General features: G+C 49.3%; 1 protein-coding gene across 8 annotated transcripts in view; it reads left to right on the top strand.

Moving 5' to 3' along the window:
- HDAC7 (histone deacetylase 7) overlaps nt 1-25,300 on the top strand; it is a 249,146-nt gene that overhangs the window by 95,261 nt on the left and 128,585 nt on the right. For 3 of the 8 annotated variants that reach the window (XM_065575979.1, XM_065575984.1, XM_065575980.1), the window contains exon 2: nt 16,660-16,722. The exons of 1 other annotated variant lie outside the window; for it this stretch is intronic. In XM_065575979.1, the coding sequence (XP_065432051.1) occupies nt 16,660-16,722 (63 nt within the window). Of the gene's footprint in view, nt 1-16,229; nt 16,723-25,300 lie in introns of those variants that run through there. 4 more of the 8 variants (XM_065575983.1, XM_065575982.1, XM_065575976.1 and 1 more) reach the window with 2 other exon arrangements.

Genomic DNA, 25,300 nt, shown 5'->3' with positions numbered 1-25,300 from the left:
TAAAGCCCCAGCTCCTAGAGTCATGGGTTTACATGAGAATCCCGGTTTGAGGTTTTTTTAAAGTAAATTTTTGGCCCTCGTGATTGCAGAGAAAAGTTGGAAAATAGGAACCCTAGAAACAATCGCTAAATGAAAAGAACCCCCAATGTATTTTTTTTTTAAATCTCATGATTTTAAAACCAACCTTATGATTTTTTGGGACCTCACTCTTGATTGCACTTGGGATTGTCAACACCAGTAAAGGATTAAAAAGAAAAGCAAGGGTTTGGGAAGGGAGATAAATCCTCCTGAGTCAGGGCATAAGCCAACCTCCGACCAATGGAAGACTTTTCTTTGTGGGTGAGCAGGGCTTCTTACACTTTCCTCCAAAGTTGGTGGTGCCAGCTGCTGCAGGGAGACAGGCTATCACCAGTCTGCAATTCCTGTCTTCATATGAGGGGCTGGAAGGGAAAGGAATGGGACAGGACACTGAGGGGAAGGGAAGAATGTAGGGAATATTGTGGGATAGGGAGGGAGATGGGGGCAAGAGATTTAGACCGAGCTGGATGACTGAGCGTCTCAAAGGGGCAATTAAGAAAAAACAGAAAGCGTACGAAGAGTGGAAGAGGGGGGGGATCAGTAAGGAAACTTACCTTATGGAGGTCAGAGCATGTAGAGATGGAGGGAGAAAGGCCAAAAGCCGTGTAGAGTTGGACCTTGTGAGGGGAATTAAAACCAACAGCAAGAGGTTTTATAGCCATATAAATAGGAAGAAAAGGAAGAAAGAAGTGGGACCGCTGAAGACTGTAGCTGGAGTGGAGATTAAGGATAATCTAGGCATGGCAGAATATCTAAACGAATATTTTGCATCAGTCTTTAATGAGGCAAATGAAGGGCTTAGGAATAGTGGCAGCGTGACTGAAGGGAATAAAGGAGGGGGGATTACCGTATCCGAGGTAGAAGCCAAACTTGAACACCTTAACGGGACTAAATCGGGCGGACCGGATGATCTTCATCCGAGAATATTGAAGGAACTGGCGCGAGAAATAGCAGGCCCCTTAGCGATAATTTTTAATGAATCTTTAAACTCGGGGGTGGTACCGTTGGACTGGAGAATAGCTAATGTGGTTCCTATTTTCAAGAAAGGGAAAAAAAGTGACCCGGGTAACTACAGGCCTGTCAGTTTAACATCTGTAGTATGCAAGGTCCTGGAGAAAATTTTGAAGGAGAAAGTAGTTAAGGACCTTGAGGTTAATGGCAATTGCGACAAATTACAACATGGTTTTACCAAAGGCAGATCGTGCCAAACCAATCTGATCTCCTTCTTTGAGAAAGTAACAGACTTATTAGATAAGGGAAATGCGGTGGACCTAATATACCTCAATTTCAGTAAAGCGTTTGATACGGTACCGCATGAGGAATTATTGGTTAAATTGGAAAAGATGGGGATCGATATGAAAATCCAGAGGTGGATAAGGAACTGGTTAATGGGGAGACTGCAGCGGGTCGTACTGAAAGGTGAACTGTCAGGTTGGAGGGAGGTCACCAGTGGAGTTCCTTAAGGTTCGGTTTTGGGTCCCATTTTATTTAATCTATTTATTACTGACCTCAAAACCAAATGTAGAAGTGGGCTGATAAAGTTTGCGGGTGACACAAACTTGGGAGGAATTGCCAATTCGGAGGAAGATCGGGATATTCTGCAGGGAGACTTGAATGACCTTGTAAATTGGAGCAACAGAAATAGGATGAAATTTAATAGTGAAAAGTGTAAGGTGATGCATTTAGGGATGACTAACAACAATTTTAGTTACAAGCTGGGGACGCATCAGTTGGAAGTAACGGAGGAGGAGAAAGACCTCGGAGTCCTGGTAGACCGCAGGATGACTATGAGTCGGCAATGTGACGTAGCAGTGAAAAAAGCCAATGCGGTCTTGGGATGCATTAGGTGAGGTATATCTAGTAGGGATAAGGAGGTGCTGCTTCCGTTGTATAAGGCACTGGTGAGACCACATTTGGAGTACTGTGTGCAGTTCTGGTCTCCCATGTTTAAAAAGGATGAACTCAAACTGGAACGGGTACAGAGAAGGGCCACTAGGATGATCAGAGGAATAGAAAACCTGTCGTATGAAAGGAGACTTGAGGAGCTTGGGTTGTTTAGCCTGACCAAACGAAGGCTGAGGGGGGATATGATTGCTCTCTTTAAATATATCAGAGGGATAAATACCAGGGAGGGAGAGGAATTATTCCAGCTCAGTACTAATGTGGACACGAGAACGAATGGATATAAACTGGCCATGGGGAAGTTTAGGCTTGAAATTAGATGAAGGTTTCTGACCGTCAGAGGGGTGAAATATTGGAACAGCCTTCCGAGGGAAACGGTGGGGGCGAAGGACCTGTCGGGCTTTAAGATTAAGCTAGATAAGTTTATGGAGGGAATGGTTTAATGGGATAACAAGATTTTAGTCAATTGAACAGCGTGCCATCGCTGGTAAATAGTATCAATGGCCAATGAGGGTCTGGCTGGAGAGTCTTGCCTACATGCTCGGGGTTCTACTGATCGCCATATTTGGGGTTGGGAAGGAATTTTCCTCCAGCGTAGACTGGCAGAGGCCCTGGAGGTTTTTCGCCTTCCTCCGCAGCATGGGGCAGGTATCGCTAGCTGGAGGATTCTCTGCAACTTGAAGTCTTTAAATCACAGAATTTGGGGACTTCAATAGCAGAGTCAAGGGAAAGGGGTTGGGTCAGCTTTTGTGGCCTGCATCATGCGGGGGGTCAGACTAGATGATCATAATGGTCCCTTCTGACCTTGAAGTCTATGAGATGGACAAGATAGGCTGGAACAAGGGCAGGAGGCTGAGGGGAGTGGCTTCAGGGAGACAGAAGAGTGTTTGAAATGAGGCTGGGGAGGGATAATATGGCAATTCCTCTATCAGGGATTAGGAGACGACCCATGGGGAGACCTGCATTTCTGTGTGGGTTCTGAAGAAACCGGATGTGATCACACATAAATTGGGAGTGGCGGCCATAGGTGCTGGAACTAGGGTCTCTGGGGGTGCTGTTGCACCCCCTGGCTTGAAGTAGTTTCCATTATATACAGGATTTACAGTTTGGTTCAGCACCCCCACTATAAAAATTGTTCCAGCCCCCTGGTGGCAGCTTCCCCCAAGCGTTAATAACAAACAGGAGGCACCAAAAACCAGCTAGATTTATTAGTGCTTGTGGAAATCTCCTGATTTTTCAGACAATCTCATGATCTTTGTCGGGCTGATTCATGATGCTTGAACTCTCCAGGTTGTCAGCGCTGACACAAGGCCATAATGCTGGTATTTGACAGCTACTTCTGTAAGAACTTCTGTCTGTAGCATCTTGAATCATGAACCTTCAGCCAACTCAGCTCCCAAGAGGCATTTTAGGCCTTTTTGTTGCTGTCATTTCTTCGCTTCCCCTTGTTCTTCTTGGTCCCTGAGAGATCTAGCTCTACCAACCTAAGCCCCAGTGTAGACAGTGCTAGGTCAACCCAAGAATTCTTCTGTTTACCTAGCTACTGCCTCTTAGGCCTGGTCCACACTAACCCCCCACTTCGGACTAAGGTACGCAAATTCAGCTACGTTAATAACGTAGCTGAATTCGAAGTACCTTAGTCCAAACTTACCGCGGGTCCAGACGCGGCAGGCAGGCTCCCCCGTCGATGCCGCGTACTCCTCTCGCCGAGCTGGAGTACCGGCGTCGACGGCAAGCAATTCCGGGATCGATCCGGGATCGATTTATCGCGTCTAGACAAGACACGATAAATCGATCCCAGAAGATCGATCGCTTACATCCGGACCAGGAAGTAAGTATAGACGTACCCTTAGGGAGGTGGATTACCTGTGTCAACAGGAGAACCCCTCTTGTTGGCATAGGTAGAGTCTACACTGCAGTTGTGCCACTGTAGTGTTTCAAGGGTAGCCAAACCCTAAGTAATATCATCCCATTACTCTAGTTGGCGATCAGATTATTCCTTGAAGCATGAGCATAGGGTTGCCAACATTATATTTCAGAAATAAGGGACTGTTTTCTTAGAATCCCACTCCACCACTCCTTCCAATATTATAATTATTAATAATAATTAATAATGTAGGTAGGTGTGGCAGGCCTGGCACCACTCCGCCCCTTTGTGGCAGGGGTGGGATGGGGTGTCAGAACCTTGCCACTCTCAAGTTCACGCGCCCATCTCTCTGTGGGCGGCCGGTTGCAGCCTAATGGCCTCCTTCCACACAATCACCCCTTGGTCAGGGTAGTGGACCTAGCGGCTAGAGTCCGGGTAACTCAGCCCAAATGTCTGGGCCAACCCAAGGCCCTGGTAGTGGCAAGTTCTCCTTGCCACCCGCTCAGCGGGGATCCGCCTGCAACACACCAAGTGTCTGTGTGGCTCTAACACCGTTTGCCTCTAAAGTTCCCCTGGGTCACTTCCTACCATAAATGCCGGGTTCTCCGCTTCAGGGGGAGTCCTACAGTCTGTTCCCCTACTGTGACGTACTCAGTCTGGGCATCAGGGTGCGTCCTGGCTTGGCTGGCCTCCAGATCTTGGAGTGGAAGGCTGTCCCTCCTTGGGAGCTGGCAGCGTGCCTCCTTCCCCTCCAGAGGTTAGCCCAGACTGAGCAGCTCCGCAGGCTTTTATACCTGTTCTCCAGTTGGAGCATGCCCAGCAGAGCTTCCGGGGCGTGGCTTCCTCTGCTAGGAAGGAAGGGTTAACCCCTGCGGTACCAGTGCGGGGCCGCTCTGCCCCGTCACAGTAGGATTCACCTACATTCACCAGGGGTGTTTCTTGCTGCTTTTTGCAACCCTCGGCAACTCCTTATCTTTTTGTACAGAGATGAAATAATAAGGGGATGTCCCTTGTAATAAGGAACCGTTGGCAATGCTACATGAGAGTCCTTGAAATCCATCCTGCCAGTGCTATTTGTATTCATATTCACAGCCAAAATCTTCATTAACACAGAGCTAAGGTTGTCTTGTGCAGCCTTGTGCTCTTCTGGAATCAGGAGGCTAAACTTAAACCTCTGCAAATCAGCAAATAAAGAGTTAATATAGCTCCCATATAACATTAACTCTGCCCCCCAGAGCTGGCAATAGGTCCCAGAGCCAAACAAAACCTAACCTATCCCGAATGACATTTGCCATTTTTGGTGCTGTGTTGTGTGACCAGCACAATGCTATACATCCTGATGTGCAGAAAGAATAGCAAATATGCCAGGTGACCAGCTTGGCTTAACAGAGAAATCTTCGATGAGCTTAAACACAAAAAGGAAGCTTACAAGAAGTGGAAACTTGGAAAGATGACTAGGGAGGAGTATAAAAATATTGCTCAAGCATGCCGGGGTGTAATCAGGAAGGCCAAAGCACAATTGGAGTTGCAGCTAGCAAGGGATGTGAAAGGTAACAAGAAGGGTTTCTACAGGTATGTTAGCAACAAGAAGGAGGTCAGGAAAAGTGGGAGACCCTTACTGAATGGGGGAGGCAACCTAGTGACAGATGATGTGGGATAAGCTGAAGTACTCAATGATTTTTTTGCCTCTGTCTTCACAGACAAGGTCAGCTCCCAGACTGCTGCACTGGGCAGCACAGTATGGGGAGGAGGTGAGCAGCCCTCAGTGGTGAAAGAACAGGTTAAGGGCTATTTAAAAAAGCTGGACATGCACAAGGTGCTGAGGGAGTTGACTGATGTGATTGCGGAGCCATTGGCCATTATCTTTGAAAACTCATGGCAATCAGGGCAGGTCCTGGATGATGGGAAAAAGGCAAATATAGTCCCCAGAAAAATCATGGAGCAGGTGCTCAAGGAATCCATTTTGAAGCACTTGGAGGAGAGGAAGGTGATCAGGAACAGTCAACATGGCTTCACCAAGGGCAAGTCATGCCTGACCAACCTGATTGCCTTCTATGATGAGATAACTGGCTCTGTGGATATGGGGAAAGCAGTGGACGTGATATACCTTGACTTTAGCAAAGCTTTTGATATGGTCTCCCACAGTATTCTTGCCAGCAAGTTAAAAGTATGGATTGGATGAATGTACTATAAGGTGGCTAGAAAGCTGGCTAGATCGTCAGGCTCAAAGGGTAGTGATGAATGGCTCCATGTCTAGTTAACAGACGGTATCAAGCGGAGTGCCCCAGGGGTTGATCCTGGAGCCGGTTTTGTTCAACATCAGCAAGTTTGCGGATGACACTAAGCTGGGGGGAGAGGTAGATTCGCTGGCGGGTAGGGATAGGGTCCAGAGTGACCTAGACAAATTGGAGGATTAGGCCAAAAGAAATCTGATGAGGTTCAACAAGGACAAGTGCAGAGTCCTGCACTTAGGATGGAAGAATCCCATGCACTGCTATAGCCTGGGGACCGACTGGCTAAGCGGCAGTTATACAGAAAAGGACCTGGGGATTACAGTGGACGAGAAGCTGGATATGAGTCAACAAGTGTGCCCTTGTTACCAATAAGGCTAATGGCATATTGAGCTGCGTTAGTAGGAGCATTGCCAGCAGATCGAGGGAAGTGATTATTCCCTGCTATTCGGCACTGGTGAGGCAACATCTGGAGTATTGCGTTCAGTTTTGGGCTCCCCCACTAGAGAAGAAGGGATGTGGACAAATTGGAGAGAGTCCAGGGGAGGGCAACAAAAATGATTAGGGGGCTGGGGCACCTGACTTATGAGGAGAGGCTGAGGGAACTGGGCTTATTTAGTCTGCAGAAGAAAAGAGTGAGGGGGGATTTGATAGCAGCCTTCAACTACCTGAAGGGGGGTCCCAAAGAGGATGGAGCTCGGCTGTTCTCAGTGGTGGCAGATGACAGAACAAGGAGCAATGGTCTCGAGTTACAGTGGGGGAGGTCTAGGTTGGATACAGTAACTCCTCACTTAGCGTCGTCCCGGTTAACGTCGTTTCATTGTTACATTGCTGATCTATTAGGGAACAAGCTCGTTTAAAGTGGCGCCATGCTCCCTTGTAATGTCGTTTGGCAGATGCCTGCTTTGTCCACTGCTTGCAGGATTCTCTGGAACAGCAGCCCCTCCTTGTGGGGATTAGAACCGGGGGGGCCTGCAACCCCCACATCAGCTCCCCTAAATTCCCTGTAAGGTATGTGGCTCCGCAGCTGCCCAGCAGCAGTTCAGCTGTCCCTCCCCCCACTGCCCTGCCCTCTGCCTTGGAGCTGCTCCTGGGAGCTTCCGGCTTGCTGGGGGAGAGGGGTGCTGATATCAGGATGTCCCCCTGCTCCGTACCCCATCTCCACAAAGTGGAGGAGGGGGACAGGGCTCAAGGACAGAAAGGAGGGAGCTTGCTGGAAGCTGTTACTTCCTGTCTGAACCGGCTGATCTGCTTAAAAGGGCCACGTACTTAAAGTGGCGTCAGTGTACTTAAAGGGGCAATGCACGTCTCTTTCTCTCACTCATGCACGCACCCTCCCCCCCAGCACTTTGGAAAGTCAGCACCTATGCAGCCGTGCATGTGCTGTCAGGAGGAGGGAGTGGTGCGCTCCAGCGGGAGAGTGTGGGCTCATCATCCTGTTCAGTTTTTGCATGGAAGTGTTTGCAGCCACTGCCCTGCATCTATTGTGTTTCCTCCCTCCTGCCTCAGTCCATGCTGCCTCGTAGAGTGTGAGGCTACATTAACAGCATATTAACCATTGAGGGCTCAGCCGAGTGCTAGTTCGTCATTTAGCAGCAAGGCATCCCCTGGGAAATAGTCCACCCTCTTACTCCACCACCTCAAACAAGCTTCACACTCATTCGTTGCTGTCAAGTATCAGAGGGGTAGCCGTGTTAGTCTGAATCTGTAAAAAGCAACAGAGGGTCCTGTGGCACCTTTAAGACTAACAGAAGTATTGGGAGCATAAGCTTTCGTGGGTAAGAACCTCACTTCACTTATGTCACTCAGGGATGTGAAAAAAACAACCCCCTGAGTGACATAAGTTTCACCGGTATACCCACGTGGGTGCACTGCGCTATGTCGGTGGGTGATGCTCTCTGCAAACATTTAGCAGCAAAGACTGTAGGCCGTACTTACAAGATGAGGGATTCTATCTTAGGAAGCAATGACTCTGAAAAAGACTTGGGAGTCATGCTGTGTAGTGAGCTGAACATGGCTCCCAGAGCGACACTGTGCCAAAAAGGACGAATGCGGTCTTTGGATGCATAAGCAGGGGACTCTAGAGTAGGATTAGGTAGCTTCTCGCTGCTGGAATCCTGTGTAGAGTTTTGGTGTCCACTGTTCAAGACGGATATTGATAAATCGGAAAGAGGTCAGAGAAGAACTACAATAATGATGAAAGGATTAGAAAATATGCCTTATAGTGATAGACTCAGGGCTTGTCTACACTTGAAATGCTCCTCAGCTGCAACGTTGTAGCTGTGCCACTCTAGCACTTCAGTGTAGACACTACCTAGACCAACGAGAGGGGTCCTCCTGTAAGCAATCCATCTCCTTGAAAGGTGGCAGCGAGGTTGACAGAAGAATTCTTCCATCGACCTAGTGCTGTCTACACTGGGGGTTAGGTCGGCTTAATGACGCTGGTGAGGGGTGTGGATTTTTCACGCCTCTGAGCAACGTAGCTGGGTCAACCTAACTTTTAGTGCAGACCGGGCTTCAAGGAGCTCAGTCTATTTAGCTTTACAAAGAGAAGGTTAAGAGGTGACTTGATCATAATCTGTTAGGATCTACATGATGTCAGATGGAAGGAAGGTCTCAAGTGGGGTTCCACAGTTACCTGTTCTGTGTCTGGTGTTGTTTAACATCTTTATTAATGGCCTGGCTGTAGGAATAGAGAGCATACTAATCAAATATGCAGATGACACAAAGCTGGGGGGATTACTAACACTTTGGTGGATAATCTAAAATTCAGAGGGTTCTTGATAAATTGGAGAATTGGGCTATCGACAACAAAATGAAATTCAACAGAGATAAATATAAGGTGCTACACTTAGGGACGAAAAACCAAATGCACAAATACAGAATGGGGGATAACTGGTTTGGCAGCCAACTGCTCAGAAGGATCTGGGAGTTGTGGTGGATCACAGCCTCAACGTGAGTCAACAATGAGATGCTGTTGCAAAAAAACATCTGCAATTTTGGGTTGCATTAACAGAGGCACAGCAGGAAGTTACGGGAGGTCATAGTACTGCTCTACTTGGCTCTGGACTTGATTCTTGACTCAGCTGGAGTACTGTGTCCAGTTTTAGTCACCAATATATTGAAAGGATGGAGAGAAACTGGAACGGCTCCAGAGGAGAGCGACAAAGATGATGAAAGGGATGGAACACAAGTCATATGAGCAAAGGCTGAAGGAACTGGGTATGTTTAGTTTGGAAAAGAGGAGATAAGGGGCGACATGATAGTGGTCTTCAAATACTTGAAAGGCGGACATAAAAAAGATTGAGAAAAGTTGTTCTCTCTGGCCACAAAGGGCAGGACAGGAGGCAGTGGCCTCAAACTACAGCACAGCAGATTTAAATTAAATCTCAGGAAAAACTTCCTAACTGTAAGAACCATAGGACAATGGAACAGACTGCCTCAGGAGGTCATGGAAGTTCCTTCACTGGAGGTTTTCCAATAGAGGCTGGATAGCCATTGCTTTTGGATGGTTTAGACCAGGGGTGGGCAAATTTTTTGGCCCGAGGGCCATAGAAATTGTATGGTAGGCCATGAATGCTCACCACATCAGGGTTGGAGTGCAGGGGGGGAGGTGAGGGCTCCGGGTGGGGGTGCGGGCTCTGGGGTGGGGCTGGGGATGAGGGGTTTGGGGTGCAGGAGGGTGCTGTGGGCTGGGATCAAGGGGTTCGGAGGGCAGAAGAGGGATCAGGGCTGGGGTAGGGGGTTGGGGCATGGGGAGAGGCTCAGGGGTGCAGGCTCCAGGCAGCGCTTACCTCAAGCAGCTCCCAGAAGCAGCGGCATCTCCCTCCTCTGGCTCCTATGCGGGGGCGCGGACAGGCAGCTCTGCCTGCTGCTGCGTCCACAGGCACCGCCCCTGCAGCTCCCATTGGAGCGCCAGAGGAGGCCATTAGAGCAGGGCCATTGGAGCGCATTAGGAGCCGGAGGGGGACCATGCCGTGGTTTCTGGAAGCCGCGTGGAGTGGCCTCCGACAATGTGCCCTGGCTGGAGTGGGGCAAGCCCCAGACCCCGCTCCCCCGCAGGAGCTTGGGGGCTGGTTTAAAACGGTTGGCGGGCCGGATCCAGCCCGTGGGCCATAGATTGTCACCCCTGGTTTAGACACAACAAATCCTGCATCTTGGCAAAGGGTTAGACTAGATTACTCTTGTGGTCCGTCTAACCCTATGGTTCTATGATTCTGCATGGGGAACAAATATTTGATGATGCCCTCTTCAATCTAGTAGAGTAGGATGTAGCACAATCCAAAGGCTGGAAGTTGAAGCTAAACAAATTCAGACTGGAAATAAGGTACGGTGGAAGTTTTTAACTGTGAGGGTAATTAGCCATTGGAACAATTTACCAAGGTGTTATGGTACATTGTCCTTCATTGGCAAATTTGAAATCAGGCTTGGATGTTTTTCTAAAAGATCTGCTCTAGTTCAAGCAGGAGCTAATTCAGGGAAGTCCTCTGGCCTGTGCTATGCTGGAAGTGTAGGATAATAGATAATCACAGTGGTCCCTTCTGGCCTTGAAATCCATAAATCTATGTATCTATGACCATTTTAAAAGCAGCAAATTTTTGAGGGGGAGCTGTATTTCATGAATCTCTTGACTAAATGACCCTAAGTTTGCACCACAGTATACCCCAGCTCCTGTGGTGGTACACATCACTGTTCAAGACAATTTCCCTATGCAGGTGGATTTTTAAAGCACTTTCAAACATTGGCTCTGGTGTGTCTTCACTTTGCCTGCACTTTGGGCAAACTTTCCCTGATGCCAGGCAGAAGCAATAATGTGCATGCCACACATTCTCAGAAAATCCACGTTGTGCAGGAGTGGAAATCACAGTCTTTGGGTCCTGCTTGGATTCAAAGATTACTGCCTGGTCCCCAGCTGCAACATGAATTGAGTTCCTCCTCAGGTAGTCACCACGCAGCACTGCTCCCAGGCACACCAATCTTGTGGCACATGTGCAAATAACTTTTATTGGTGCACATCCCTGAGAAGTGAGACAGACCCGCTAATCATTTTTTAAGTATTGCTTCCCATATCTGGAACTGGGTGCCTGATGGTCACTGAGGTCAAATCTGACGGGTAAGGACAATGTGGGGCAGGTCAATGCCATGGTTTCAGCTAAAGATGTGTGCAATAAAGCATTAAAAGACTGTAAAAAGCAACAGAGGGTCCTGTGGCACCTTTGAGACTAACAGAAGTATTGGGAGCATAAGCTTTTCGTGGGTAAGAACCTCACTTCTTCTCTTGCATCTGAAGAAGTGAGGTTCTTACCCACGAAAGCTTATGCTCCCAATACTTCTGTTAGTCTCAAAGGTGCCACAGGACCCTCTGTTGCTTTTTACAGATTCAGACTAACACGGCTACCCCTCTGATACATTAAAAGACTGTGAGCATAGAGTGACAGGTCCTTTTTTCCAGAGTATCTCTGGAACCCCTTACCCAAATGACCTCAAATTTGGCACCAATAACTCAAAACCGAGCCCCAATAAGGCATGCGAGTTTTCAAGACAAATAGAATATACATGTGGATTTTAGAGCACTTTGAAATACTGGCTTAAAATGAGAGCTTGGGTCAAACCTTAACTTTGAAGACACTAACACTCTTGTATTATAAGTGTCTAAACCTTTTATAAAGTGACAGAGTCCTGTGGCACCTTATAGGCTAACAGACGTCTGATGAAGTGGATATTCACCCACGAAAGCTTATGCTCCAATATGTCTGTTAGTCTATAAGATGCCACAGGACTCTTTGTCGCTTTTTACAGATCCAGACTAACACGGCTACCCCTCTGATATTAAACCTTTTATGCATTTATGCTAAGATATTTTGAGTAAATAATATCATGTGTGAGTTCCACTTGTTAATTATATTTTGTATAAAAAACGGTTTGCTCCAATTTTGTTGGATTTTAATTCCATTGTGTTTCTTTTACTCTGGTATCATTAGATATGGTAAAGAACAGCATTCAAACGGCCTCCTCTGGTCCAGGTCACTATTTTATGTAGCTGCTACCTTTCATACTGTCTCTCCTCCTTCCCTTCCCCTTTCTGAGAGAGCTGGTGTGGTAACCCTGCCCAGAACCCTTAAAGACAGATGTTCACGGCAGCCTGTGATCCCATGAATATCCTTTATTAACATTATTATATTTATAAACGTAATACACTTGGGAGCTTAATATACATAGTAATGGAGGAGGCTGGCTGTGCTAATTGTATGGCTCCATCCTGCTTTGTGTCTCAGTCAGTAGCGTCCCTCGGTTTCCAAGCAGGGTGTATCAAATACCAATGATGTGACCATTTGAAAGGAAGTGTCACTGGTAACTGAGTCCCCAGGGCTGCATGCAGGAAATGGCAGCAATCTGCCAATGGCAACGTCATCCTTTCAGTGTGTATGTCTCTCTCCCCATCAAAGGGCCTAATCCTGCACCACTGAAGTCACTGGGAGTTCAGGGGTGCAGAATTGGAGTGAATGGCCTTAACAGAGAAGATGGAGCCTTGACGACTAGGTGTCTCTGCTGACTGAGGGCCCTGAGCACAAAGGCTCCTGGAAATGAACCACTGGTCCTCGCGTCAACTTCATAGGGCTTTGGATGAGGTCTCAGCAGACAGACTTTTTTCTATGTATCATATCGCTCCTGACATTTGAGCTGTCAGGTGGACTGTGGTGAATAGAGGAATGGGCAATCGATGAGCATCTCTGAAATGCCACCAGCAGCAAAACTGCAATTCACAGTTCTTGTCTTTAAACTCAGCCCGTGACTCAGGTCCCCATGCTGAACTCTCTCTAGAAAGCATATCATTGCGCTGTTTTATTGTGAGCAGGGCAGCGCAGGGAGGCAGTGTTGGGAAAGAAGGTAAAAAGCTGCAAAACATTGCTGCAACCGGCCGTTTTCTTAAGTTCCTTCATCTAACCAACCTTACCCTGAAATTTGCTTCACCCCCTTGGCTCTGGGATCTATGACAAGCTGTAATAACCTCATACATGCAAGGACACGTGCACTCTGGTTAAAAAGTTCACATTACCGGTCAAAAAGAATGCTGCAGCCATGTACGTGCTGGAAGTTTGTCAGACATCAACAGGATGGACAACTGCTTGTGCTAGTGAATGTTTTAGGACTCAGCCCTTCTCCCATGAAGACCAATAGCAAATTCTCCACTGACTTCTCTGGGAGCAGGAACAGAATCAAGATTGGATTTTTTAAAAAGATCTGCTCTAGGAATTATTTTGGGGAAGTTCTATGGCCGATACTATACACAAGATCAGATTAGATAATCACAATGGTTCCTTCTGACTTTGTTCACCATGGGCCTCATTCATAGATTCTAAAGTTGTTTGCTGCCCCGTCCCTCCCATGGCATTTCTGTCCTATATATTCATGCAGCAAGTACAGTATGGGCAATGGCAGCAGAAACTTTCCCTACGCAATACCCCCAGCCAATATGGCTCAGCCCTGACTATGAGAGACATCTCTGTGGGTGAGAGAGGGGTCCTATCTTCATGCTACCTTCAGAGCTTGGTCCCTCTATTCAGGCTACCAACATATGAGCCAATTAGTGCCAACCATAATGGTGTCTTTTGTGCTGTGAACTCTGCTCCATTGAGACGTGGACTGAGTCCCAGGAACCTAGTGTCACACATGGTACAGAACACCAGACCTCGTCTGTTTCATTATTTCCACTAAGAAAGAATTGCTATGTGCAAAAAGTGTCATGTGGGTGATTTTCTTAACTCCCTTCTGGGTAAGTGTAAGAAAGAAGCCTGAGATGATGAAGACATAGGTCACATACCTGATTGGGGGGAGTCATATTTCCGATGACCGGTCAGAGCTCTTTAGTGGTCACATATGTTTATTAATTCAATGAGTTTAAAATATATTATTACAACTGACAATGGGGGAACCTCCAAACATGTGGCGATTTAGTTCAATAAGTGTCTGATTCTTCACATACAATGAGCCAAATGTCCGTTCAGTCACGTGACTTATTTTAGATTAAGGAAAACAACATCAGGAAAGAACAGTATGTGCATTTGCTACAGATTGTGAACAAACTGTGGCTACTGACAAGCAGAGTTCCCAAGTGTAAAGGTGCAGAGTGCACAGGAAACAGCCATGGTTGTTTGAAGTACAGAGACCCATGGAAGACTCCTCAGAATATGTTTGGCCTTCTGCAGGTTCAACATTATGGTGAGAGGTGTTAGAAAAAACCCTAAAATAGTTTATTTCAGCTTTTACTTCTGGAAGAAACCAGGATGTGCATAGAGGTAGCAAGATTGTGGAATATATCAGAAATATTTGTCACCAGAAATTATTTTGAGTTCATTTCAGTTCATTTGATGTGATGCTTGGGATTTTTTCTTATTTTTTCCAGCGCGGTTGGCCCATCCCTTGATTCAGTCTGCCAACCCTACCTCGGCCAAACCTCCATCTCTGCTTGCCTGCACTGAAACACCTGCTCTCCAAAACTTCCCCTTGAGTGGCCCCTTTGTCTCCCTCCCCTTCTTTCATCTCCATGCTGGCTCTTACACTCCCTCACTTTGTCCATGCTTCTCCCTCTCCTTCAGATCCCTCCTGCAAAGCCTTTTAAGCAAGATCACTGCAAAATTCATGCACCTCCGTGAGCATGGTGTGTATGTGTTGTAATGGCTGTGTCTGAGATATTCTTTACAGCACAAAGCCTGTCTCATTAGGTTTCTGTTGCTCTAGACCATCAGTTGGTGCTCAGTAAGTAATAATAGTTGAGCGAAGACACCGCAGGGGACCCTCTCACTGATGGGGAAGGAGTGACTTTGGGAACACATAGAAGTGTCTTCTAATAATTCTGCCCAGATTTCCCCAGTTCCTGCAACTAGTGCCTGAGTGGCTCATTTTCTGCAGTGTCTGGGAGACAGGTTACTAATCTGCCCGTTTGCTCTCTGGCTGTAGTGATTCAGTACTGCAAGTATCAGAGGGGTAGCCGCGTTAGTCTGAATCTGTAAAAAGCAACAGAGGGTCCTGTGGCACCTTTAAGACTAACAGAAGTATTGGGAGCATAAGCTTGCGTGTGACGAAGTGGGCATTCCCCCATGCAAGCTTATGCTCCCAATACTTCTGTTAGTCTTAAAGGTGCCACAGGACCCTCTGTTGCTCAGTCCTGCAAGTCTCCAGAGCTCAAAAGTTGTGAGTTGGGCCTCCACAAAAAAAAAACCCATGTTGGGTTATTTTATTTGCCTTCTAGAGGCTGAACCTTTAGGGGCTCGTGTTTTTAAGCTTTGCTGTGCAATCATGACCAACAGAAAGTTACTTTACACACACACACCAAGCAGCAGGGTGGACAGGCCAGGTAATCACCTAACTCCAAGAGCTGAGGCTTTCAGAAAACACCAGCTATCCTGAGACTTGCCAGGCCTGGGAAGCACAGCTGTCTGCTCAGAGCTAGGTCCTGACCTGCGGTTGCTGTTCCCCTCTGAGTGTCCCACTGGTCTCCTGGGACAGGCGGTGCACCCAGGAGCAGAGCACTACCTCCATCCTCCTGTTGGGAGGGATCAAACTGGCACCCCCTCCATGACACTGAAGGGTGGCTGCCACGGGACGAGGGCCAGAGGCGGAGCTTGTCTCTGGTGCCTTTCGCTGGGGCACGAGAATTATTCCGGAGGTGCCGCGGCCCCGCTGGGTGAGCGCCCTTCGCAGCCCAATCCCCGCGTAGGGTGACCAGACAGCAAATGTGAAAAATCAGGACAGGGGGTGGGGGGTAATAGGAGCCTATATAAGAAAAAGGCCCCAAAATCGGGACTGTCCCTATAAAATCGGGACATCTGGTCACCCTATCCCCGCAGCTCCTGGGGGGGGGGGGGATGTTGCATCAGAGCCGCGCCTGCCTTGCGCAACGTGGATGCGGAGTGTCCGAGCCCTCCCAGGCGGGCGGGGGCCGTCTCGGTTCGGCCCCCTCCAAGGGGGGCTGCTGCGGAGCGAGCCCTCCCGAGCCCCGGCCGGGCAGACGGGCGCGAGCTCAGCGGCCCGGCCCGGGCTCGCTCTGCGGATGAAGCTCGCCTGCAATTGCAAACTTTCCTGGCTCGATTGCCATTGGCCGCGGCCCGGCCAATCGCGAGCGCCCTTCGCAAACAATGCAACTTTTTTTTTTTTTTTCCCCTGCCCCGCTCGGAGCCCGGCTGCTGCGCTCGGGCTATTTCGGGGCGAGCCCCTCCCCGAGCTGTTCGTGCGCCGGGCCCGGGCTGGGGAGGCCGCCGCAGGTGCACCGGCCGCGGAAAGCCCGGAGCGCACGGGGCTGCAGCCGGAGCGCACGGGGATGGGCGGCGCTCAGCGGCTCGCTGGCTCCTGAGATCATGGCCCCGAGGGAAGCCCCCGCGCCCTGCCCCTCCTCCAGCTGAAGGAGCAGCCGGCAGGAAGCCGCTGCCTGCATGCGAGAGCGGCCGAGCCCGGCTGCGACGCCCGCTGCCTTGGCTGGAGCGATGGCCGCGTTGCCCCGCTGACCCCCGGCAGCAGGCTCCATGCCGGGGCTCCATCAGCGGCTCAACACCATTTACGAGTCGGATTCTGTTTTCTCCCCAGATGGAATTAAAGGCGGAGACGCGAGTGTGAGCTTGGCCCCGGGGAGCGGCGCCTCCAGCCAGAGTAAGTGACCCCCCGCCTGCCCCTCGGGCCGGGCCGGGTGCAGAGAGCCCGGGGGGCACCTAGCCCGGGTCAGGGCTCGCTGCGCCAGCCGAGCGGGGCGGGCTGCGCCCTGGCTTGGGATGCAGAGAAAAGGGAAATGAGAAAGGAGATTGAGCTATTTTTGCCTCTCCCCACATGACTAGGCCCTGCGACATGCAATGGGCTTAATGAACCAGCCGCAGGGATTTCCTCCTCACGCCTCCTCTTCCCCCCCTCGCTTGAGAGGGAGGTCTTAAGCAGCTGAGAGGTGGGATTCCCTGGGTCCCCTGTTCAGAGACGGAGCAGCTGGGTGCGCGTGGACATGGGGCAAGCTTTCGCTTCCCAAGAGCAGTCTGTCTGGTTGGGGTGTGTCCCCTGCCATGACTCTCAGTTCTGCTGGTGTAATCGAGAGCCCAGTGCCTTAGATGGACAGTAAGCAAGTGATGGTTCCCCTAGGGAGGATGAGTCTTCTGCTTTGTCTGCACAGAGCAGGAGTTCTCCAAGCCATGGCATCAGGAGGTCCCTTCACAGGTGGCTGTCAAGGGAGGCGCAGGCATCACGTTTCTGCAAAGCAAAACATTGGGGTGTAATTTGAGGAATCCAGTCCAAGGCAAGCAGGATGTTTAACCCATCTGGAAATGAAGGCGCAGGCCTTGTGGAGATTAGTTAGCTCTGCTTATGTCCTCCAGAGCCCTAACACCATGCATAGCCTGTGTCTTCCTCAGGTGAAGTTGGTCAGTATCTGATGTAGGATACTGCCGAATCATCCAGTCCCACCCTGCATGGTGCTAGTGTGAGTTTAAGTCTGGGGGTCTTGTTGTTCTGAGAGACACAGTATGCGGTGAGTGTCCTGTCCACTCTCTGGTTCTGTGGTAGACGGTTGCACTGCTATCTTGGTGTCAGATATGTGCTGGGGATTGTGTGTGTGATTGCATCTCATGGGGTTCAAACAAGACTCTTATGCCATTAACAGGAGGGTGGTGTTTGTAGTCCTGGCAGGAAGCTGCATTAGACATAGATCTAAGGGGATGTCCAGGTTAAGAAGAAGAACAGGAGTACTTGTGGCACCTTAGAGACTAACAAATTTATTAGAGCATAAGCTTTCGTGGACTACAGCCCACTTCTTCGGATGCATATAAGAAGAAGTGGGCTGTAGTCCACGAAAGCTTATGCTCTAATAAATTTGTTAGTCTCTAAGGTGCCACAAGTACTCCTGTTCTTCTTTTTGCGGATACAGACTAACACGGCTGCTACTCTGAAACCATCCAGGTTAAGGAGTATCGACGTGAGCCCAGTGCATCTCTATCACCCTGCTGGATATCTTGGCTCTAGAGAGTGGATAACACCAAGGCTTGTCTATGCAGGACACTCAAGAAAGTTAAGACTGATTAAGCTTGGAATCAAGAATAGACGTTAAAGATCTGCTCTAGGAATTATTTTGGGGAAGTTCTATGGCCTGTGTTATCAAGGAGGTGAAACGAGAGATCACAATGGGCCCTTCTGGCCTTAGAATCTATGAACCTATAAGCTGTGATTTTTAAAGTGAATTAAACCTCTGGCTAATGCTGCAGTGAACTAACGCCACTTCTGAATGAGAACATCCACACAGGAGTTAATGTGCTTTAACTTCACAGCTTTAGTTAATTCATTTTAACTTTCCCGAGTGTCCCCAGGTAGCCAAGCCTTAAGGCAGTTCACTAACTGCACAAATATTGTCAACCCAAATATTCAAAAACCATGACTAAGGGCCCACCCAAATCAAAAGTATCTTAAAAATCATTAGTTAAAAAAAAATAAACTTGGGTCTCTTTATTTGCCGGCTGGTTTTCTTTTTTAGCCTGCAGGAATCATATTTTCAAGTGTTTCTACAACAACCATGAGGGCTAGAAACTTACACTTTTTTTTTTAAATGAAAACTGAGATTCTCACGTAATTGTTTGACTTCCGGAGCTTTAAGGAAAAACATGAGCTATCATGCGACTCACGATAAAATTGCAAGAGTGGGCAACGCTGCAAAGTTGTATGTTACCTTCCTTGGACGCTTTGGCTGAGATGCCACTGTGATATTTTGTATAAAAAGGGACATAAGCAGAATACAGTACCTCAGAGCCTTCATAAATGGCCATTTGTAGCCATGTTTGAATCTTGTTGAGGTACCAGGCTGGGTCCATGTGGGTGTTTGGAGCTGATTAGTGGGCAGTATTGGTGGTCTTTGGCTCTGTCTTGGGAACAGAAATGTCACTGTAGTACCCTGGACATCCAGATTTTGCTCTGCTTGACACTGCTAATGCTCCAGAAAAACAGAGCTTTCAGCATTTCCCATGTTAGCATGGCTTTAGTGTCCAGAACGGGGGATTTGGATAGATACTCTGCCCAGCCTTGTAACCAGGCTATATTCAGGGACTTCTGCAGAAGTGATGATGCTGTGCCATCTGGGCGAGGTTTGGCTCAGGTGTGTGTGTGCTGGGCAAAAATAGGGGCCACTTTATTTAGAGATCTAAATCTGCCCAGTGTCCGTGGAGCAGAGGAAGGAAGGGACTAGAGCTAGCACTAGGCACCCCCTGGGCATCAGTGTAATGTGTTACTGTTAAGAGCTCTCACCTTAGCACATGCAATATCTTCTCTGAGAGCTGAAACCCCAATGCCATGTGCTGAAGTCAGAGGCACTGGCTGCATGGGACGGAAAGGGCATCATCCCACGAGGGAGCAGTGCTTCTTCGGACCTCTCACCCAGTCACCAATCTGGGGATTTAGAAATATCTGAAATTAACATCACTGCATGTGTGCCCTTCTCTGAGTTTGGGAGACCCAGAGACACTGCCGTCCCAAGCGTCTGGGGGATGTGGCAGCACTGGGCAACTCAACATACTGTAGGTAGATTTCTTCCTGACTGTCCTACTGTATAAAGCGTGCAGTGACCGCCCTTCAGGTGTGCTTTCCCTCTAGTCCCAGCTGTGTACTTTATTTCTGGGCCTGGGCAGGGAAGGGTGGGGCTCAAGTTCTGTGGAGATAAAAATGTGATGCTTATGACCAGATGTGTACAGAGCTCTTCGGCCTGGAAACCACAGGCTTTCTTGGAAGATCTCCAGTACTTCCTGATTTGGGCTGAGCCACTCCTGGGATTTCAGCATTTCCTATTCAGCTGCCTGATGTGAGTAGGAAGTAAGAGAGAGTGAAAACAAAACAACAGTCAGATAGTTTGCATGTCAGAAAAGGTTTGGGGCTTCGGTTTGAATCTGGGGAAACGGGTCAGGGCAGTTTAGATCTTATCAGCAGGGATTTCTGACCTTGTTAATATCTCCTGTTGGTTAATATCTTGCAAGCTTCAGCTGTGTAAACGGCACAAAGCCATTCCATGCAGCCACATGTTCCTGGCTCTCTTATCGTGAGGTGGGGTTGGGGGCCATGCATGTGCATGCGTGTGCACACTCTTTCCGCTTGTTTCTTACACCAGCTTGTTGCATCTTGCCTGAATTTAGACTGGAAGCTCTCCAGGGCAGGGACTGTCTCTTACTGTGTGCTTGCACAGTGCCCAGCAGAGTGGAGTCCTGATCTGTTCTGGAGCCTTTCAGTGGTTCTGGAATACAGATACTACATAATAATATCCAAACTAGTGTCAAGATCTAGACTTGGTCTGCACTAGCAAATTATGTCAGCATAACTGGCACTCAGGAGTCTGGAACGCAACACCCCTGAGCGACACAGTTATACCGACCTAACCCCAAGTGTAGACAGTGTTTTATGTCAATGACATAGCTGATGCCTTTTGGGGAGGTAGAGTACCTACGCTTGGTATGCTGCATCTTCACTAAGCACTACAGTAGTGCAGCTGCAGTGCTGTAAGTTTAGATAAGCCCTTAGTAATGAGTCTTCTCTGCTCACAAGCTTGTGGGTCTGGATTTGCATTTTGCTTTTTGTGGCGACTGGGAATTCAGATCAGATTTGTTGCTAGAGCACAGGCCTCCGTGCGTGGATTTTTGGCTCTCAAGGGTATATTTACATTTCAGAAAGTCTGTGGCTTAAAATAAAACCCTAGATTCGTGTCTGATATGGGGAGCTTGGTCTTGTCTCCATCAAGGAGCTGAAGTTGTTCTAGTCAAAGCCATTTGGTGCTGGATGACTCGAGTCCGGTGCTTGTGGTAATGTCTGTGGGGATGTGAATGGCACTGCTAATCGTTACTGGTTAGTTGGCATGAGTGAAAGCTGGGATAATTTACACCCTTGGGGGTGGAGCACAAAGAGGGTCTCACAGGAGGATGTGATCACCATCCCCAAGAATTCACACATCATTAGTCAGGCTCCAAAAATCATGAGATGTTTTTAAAATACTGGAACCTTTGGAGTGTATGCTCTCAAGCTTTTTCCTGTAGCCAGGAGGGCTAGAAACACTTTTTTTTAAATGAAAGTTGAGATTCCCATGTAACCCCATGAATCCAGCATAGGGCTTTAGGAGGAACTCCATAACCCATGACTCTTATGAATAAAATCATGAGTTGGCAGCATTGCAGAGTGCAAGGAAAAGCAGCTCCATGCATCTTGTCAGTCTGGTTACCTCCTGTTGGTTGCCTTCCCTGCTACACCCTCAGCCTCCCACCACTGTGGACAGGGCCGGTTTTAGCAAGTGTGGAGCCCGATTCCTGGGGCTTGTACTCACCGGGCGGCGCTCCCAGTCTTCGTCGGCACTTCAGATTGCCGGCCAGGGGAGCGGGGTCGCGGGGCTGCCACGCTCCGGCCGGAGCTCCAGCCAGGAGAGCAGGCCCGCGGGGCTTGCAGCGCTCCGGCTGGGGTCACGTGGCCGCCGCGCTCCGGCCGGAGCTCCAGCCAGGAGAGCGGGGCCGCGGGCTAGCCGCGCTCCGGCCGGAGCTCCAGCCAGGAGAGCGGGGCCCCGGGCTAGCCGCGCTCCGGCCGGAGCTCCAGCCAGGAGAGCGGGGCCGCGGGCTAGCCGCGCTCCGGCCGGAGCTCCAGCCAGGAGAGCGGGGCCGCGGGCTAGCCGCGCTCCGGCCGGAGCTCCAGCCAGGAGAGCGGGGCCGCGGGCTAGCAGCGCTCCGGCCGGAGTCGCGGGGCCGCTGCGCTCTGGCCAGAGCTCCAGCCAGGAGAGCGGGGCCACCGAAGACCCCGGAGCAGACCTTGGGTTAGTAAAAAAAATTAAAAAGGTGCCTAAGGCATGGGGCCCTCTTAAGCGCGGGGCCCAATTCTGGGGAATCGGGCGAATTGGCCTAAAGCCGGCCCTGACTGTGGAATGTACATTCCATCACCTTTCACTCACTCTGTCTCGTAACACACTACCATTTGTGTCCCCTTGTTCTGCTCTGTGTAGAGGGCAGGGAATGCGTCTCCCTTCTGATCCGGTGCAGATTGGGCCATGAAGTGAGACACGTTCAGCTTGGTGAGAGCTAGATTTTTGCCCAAACTCTGATGTGAGATGCTGTGCTGATGCTATCCCCTCTCGGGGAGCAAGAGCCTACCCTTGCAGTGGGGTCAGTCTTGGCCACTTAAGACTCTTGTCTCATTTCTAGCTCCTGCGATCCCTTTCTGTGCTCCCCTACCTCCCTGACTCTCCGCATGCAGGGCCTGGAATCGTCCACTCCACTTGTCCCAAGACTTGTTTTTCTGATCTGATTTGTTACCCATTTCTTTTCCCAGCCTGGACAGGCTTCTCTGCCTTTGGCCATGTGGCTGGTCTCTGTTCTGAGCTCTGCCACCCCATCACTGTGTAGTGTTCAGTCCAGCTCCAGCCGCAGGGGATAAGAAGGGGAGCCAGCCAGTGCAGAATGGGTAGGTGAGTCACTCCTGTGAGCAGTTGTGTTCAGAGCACTTCCCAGTGTCTGCGTTTCATTATCTTGCTGTACTCCCCGAAGTCCTGAGCCAAGATGCCTCTTTTCCTGTCACAGACCTTCTTTGTTGTGTGCATATTAACCCCATCTTCGCTGTGTTTCTCATGCAGTCCGTTACCATGGGAAAGTGAGCAAAAGCTGAACGAGCATTTCATGGCCTGGCTGAATCTGAAAAGCCGCATCACAGCTGGGTGGCCCTGCCTCAGAATGTGCGGCTGCCTTTGACTGAAGAATCAAAGGGGTTCAAAGCCACCGTGTTACATCCAGTTCTGCATTTTCAGCTTTCCTCACAATGGGTTTGACTGGCCTCCTGTATGGAAGGAGCATGGGGCGGCTCAGTGCCCGTCTCACTTATAGTCCCATCCAAAACAATAAAGAGCTAAGCTGTTGGATGTGCCATATCCAGTTGGCAGCCATGGCACTAGAGTGCCAAAGGCCTCTAAAACTACAGGACACAAGGTAAAAGTGGTGGTTCCACCCTGGTGCTGTCCTTGAGCTGCCGTGACATTAGCTGTGGGGGCAGGGATATTCTATGACTTGAATGCTGTTGGAATGAGGTGGAAAATCAGCCACAGAAATGAAAAAGTGCTGGATGAATCTGCCGCTAATAGGTAGGAGGTCCAGTGGCAGCTGGGCGTGGAGTCTACTGAGTGTGTCAGTTCTCTGTCACTCTAGGAAGGCCATAGTTTGTTTGTGCATGGTCTGGGGTTAGGGTGACCAGATGTCGCGATTTTATAGGGACAGTCCCGATTTTTGAGGCTTTTTCTTATATAGGCTCCTATTACCCCCCACCCCCTGTCCCGATTTTTCACACTTGCTGTCTGGTCACCCTATCTGGGGAGGGAAACCACTTTGGGGACATGCAGCCCTCAGAGGAAGTGTCAGGGACTCTAGCCGGGAGCAGTGTCTGTGAATGTCTCCTTTGACTCTAATACTTGGGGGAAAGAGCTTTGCATTTTGTTTTTAACTACAAACTTCTTTTCTGTTCAACCAAGTGCAGAGAAATGGGATTAGGATCCTGCTTATGTAATAGTTATATAGTGGTCGCACCTACAGGCTAGCCAGTTTAGGACCCATGGTGCTACACACTGTATAAACCTATAGCAAACAATAATCCCTTCCTAGAAGAGCTTAAACTCATGGGCAGCTCTACGCTTAAAATGCTGCAGTGGGGTCGCTGTAGCGCTTTAGTGAAGACACTATCTACACTGATGGGAGAGCTTCTTCCATTGGCATCGTTAATCCACTTTCCCACAAGGCAGTAGCTATTTTAATGGGAGAATTCTCCTGTCAGTTATAATAATAATTAATGGAGATATCCCATCTCCTAGAACTGACCTTGAAAGGTCATCGAGTGCAGCCCCCTGCCTTCACTAGCAGGACCAAGTACTGATTTTGCCCCAGATCCCCAAGTGGCCCCCTCAAGGATTGAACTCACAACGCTGGGTTTAGCAGGCCAATGCTCAAACCACTGAGCTATCCCTCCTCCCTGAGGCTGGGTCTACACTACCCGCCTGAATCGGCGGGTAGAAATCGACCTCTCGGGGATCGATTTATCGCGTCCCATCAGGACGCGACAATCGATCCCCGAATCGACGCTCCTCCACCAGCGGAGGTGGGAGTAAGCGCCGTCGACGGGAAGCCGCAGAGGTCGATTTTGCCGCCGTCCCTACAGCGGGGTAAGTCGGCTGCGATACGTTGAATTCAGCTACGCTATTCGCGTAGCTGAATTTGCGTATCTTAAATCGACCCCCCCCCCCGTAATGTAGACGTAGCCTGAGTGACACAGTTATACCAACCTAACCCCCAGTGTAGACAGCGCTATGCTAACCAGAGAGCTTCTCCCTTTGACATAGCTACCGCCTCTTGGGAAGGTGGAGTACCTACACCTACAGGAGAAACTCTCCTGTGGGAGTAAGTAGCATCTTCACTAAGTGCTACAGCAGTGCACCTACACCAGCGCAGCGTTTTAAGTGTAGACAATCCCTTAGAAATCTCAGGACTGTTTTTAAGAAGACCCCTGGGAAGTAAGGGATGTTTATTGTGAGCTCTTAACACTTCAGTTCAGTGCTGTCTACGCCGGGGGTTAGGTCGGTTTAATGAGTTGCTCAGGGGTATGGATTTTTCACCCTCCTGAGCGATGTAGTTATATCCACCTAATTTCCTAGTGTAGACCTGGCGGAAAAGGCAAGACCTAGCAGGTGAGTGAGAAAAACAGTCCCTTCATGGGAACGCAGAGGCAGAAATGAGAGCCCATGGAGGAGAGCAGAGCAGAGTCCCCTGGGATAGGTAGGGGCTGGCTGCTGTGTCACTATTTCTGCCTTTAAGTGAGAGCTTACACTCCTCTGGGGACTGGTCTCCCAGACTTCCCAGCAGTGCCTTCTCCAGCAGTTACTAGCCCCACAATGAAGGTGCATTGGGAGCACTCGAGACTCCTGTTTACTAAGCAGGACACAACCTCTGAGGTTCAAGTTTAGCCATAACAAATGGAGCTGGTATGCTTGGGTGGCTCCTTGTTCCATTATTCATGTTATAAATAGTAGCTGGAACCCAGGTGGAAGGCTGTTAATTGGCCTTGGAAAATTCCTAAGCACATCTAGGAGGGTTGGGGCTGACCAAGAGCAAGTTAACCCTTGGCAGATGGGGTTTGGAGGCAGCATCTGCTCTGGCTGTTCTGTTCTGCTCTGGTGAGGCAGAAGTGCCAGTAAATAAATCACTAAGAGGAT

The sequence above is a fragment of the Chrysemys picta genome, chromosome 22, assembly GCF_011386835.1.
Source record: "Chrysemys picta bellii isolate R12L10 chromosome 22, ASM1138683v2, whole genome shotgun sequence".
In the NCBI taxonomy this organism is placed as follows: Eukaryota; Metazoa; Chordata; order Testudines; family Emydidae; genus Chrysemys; species Chrysemys picta.
This window is presented reverse-complemented; position numbering and strand designations above follow the sequence as displayed.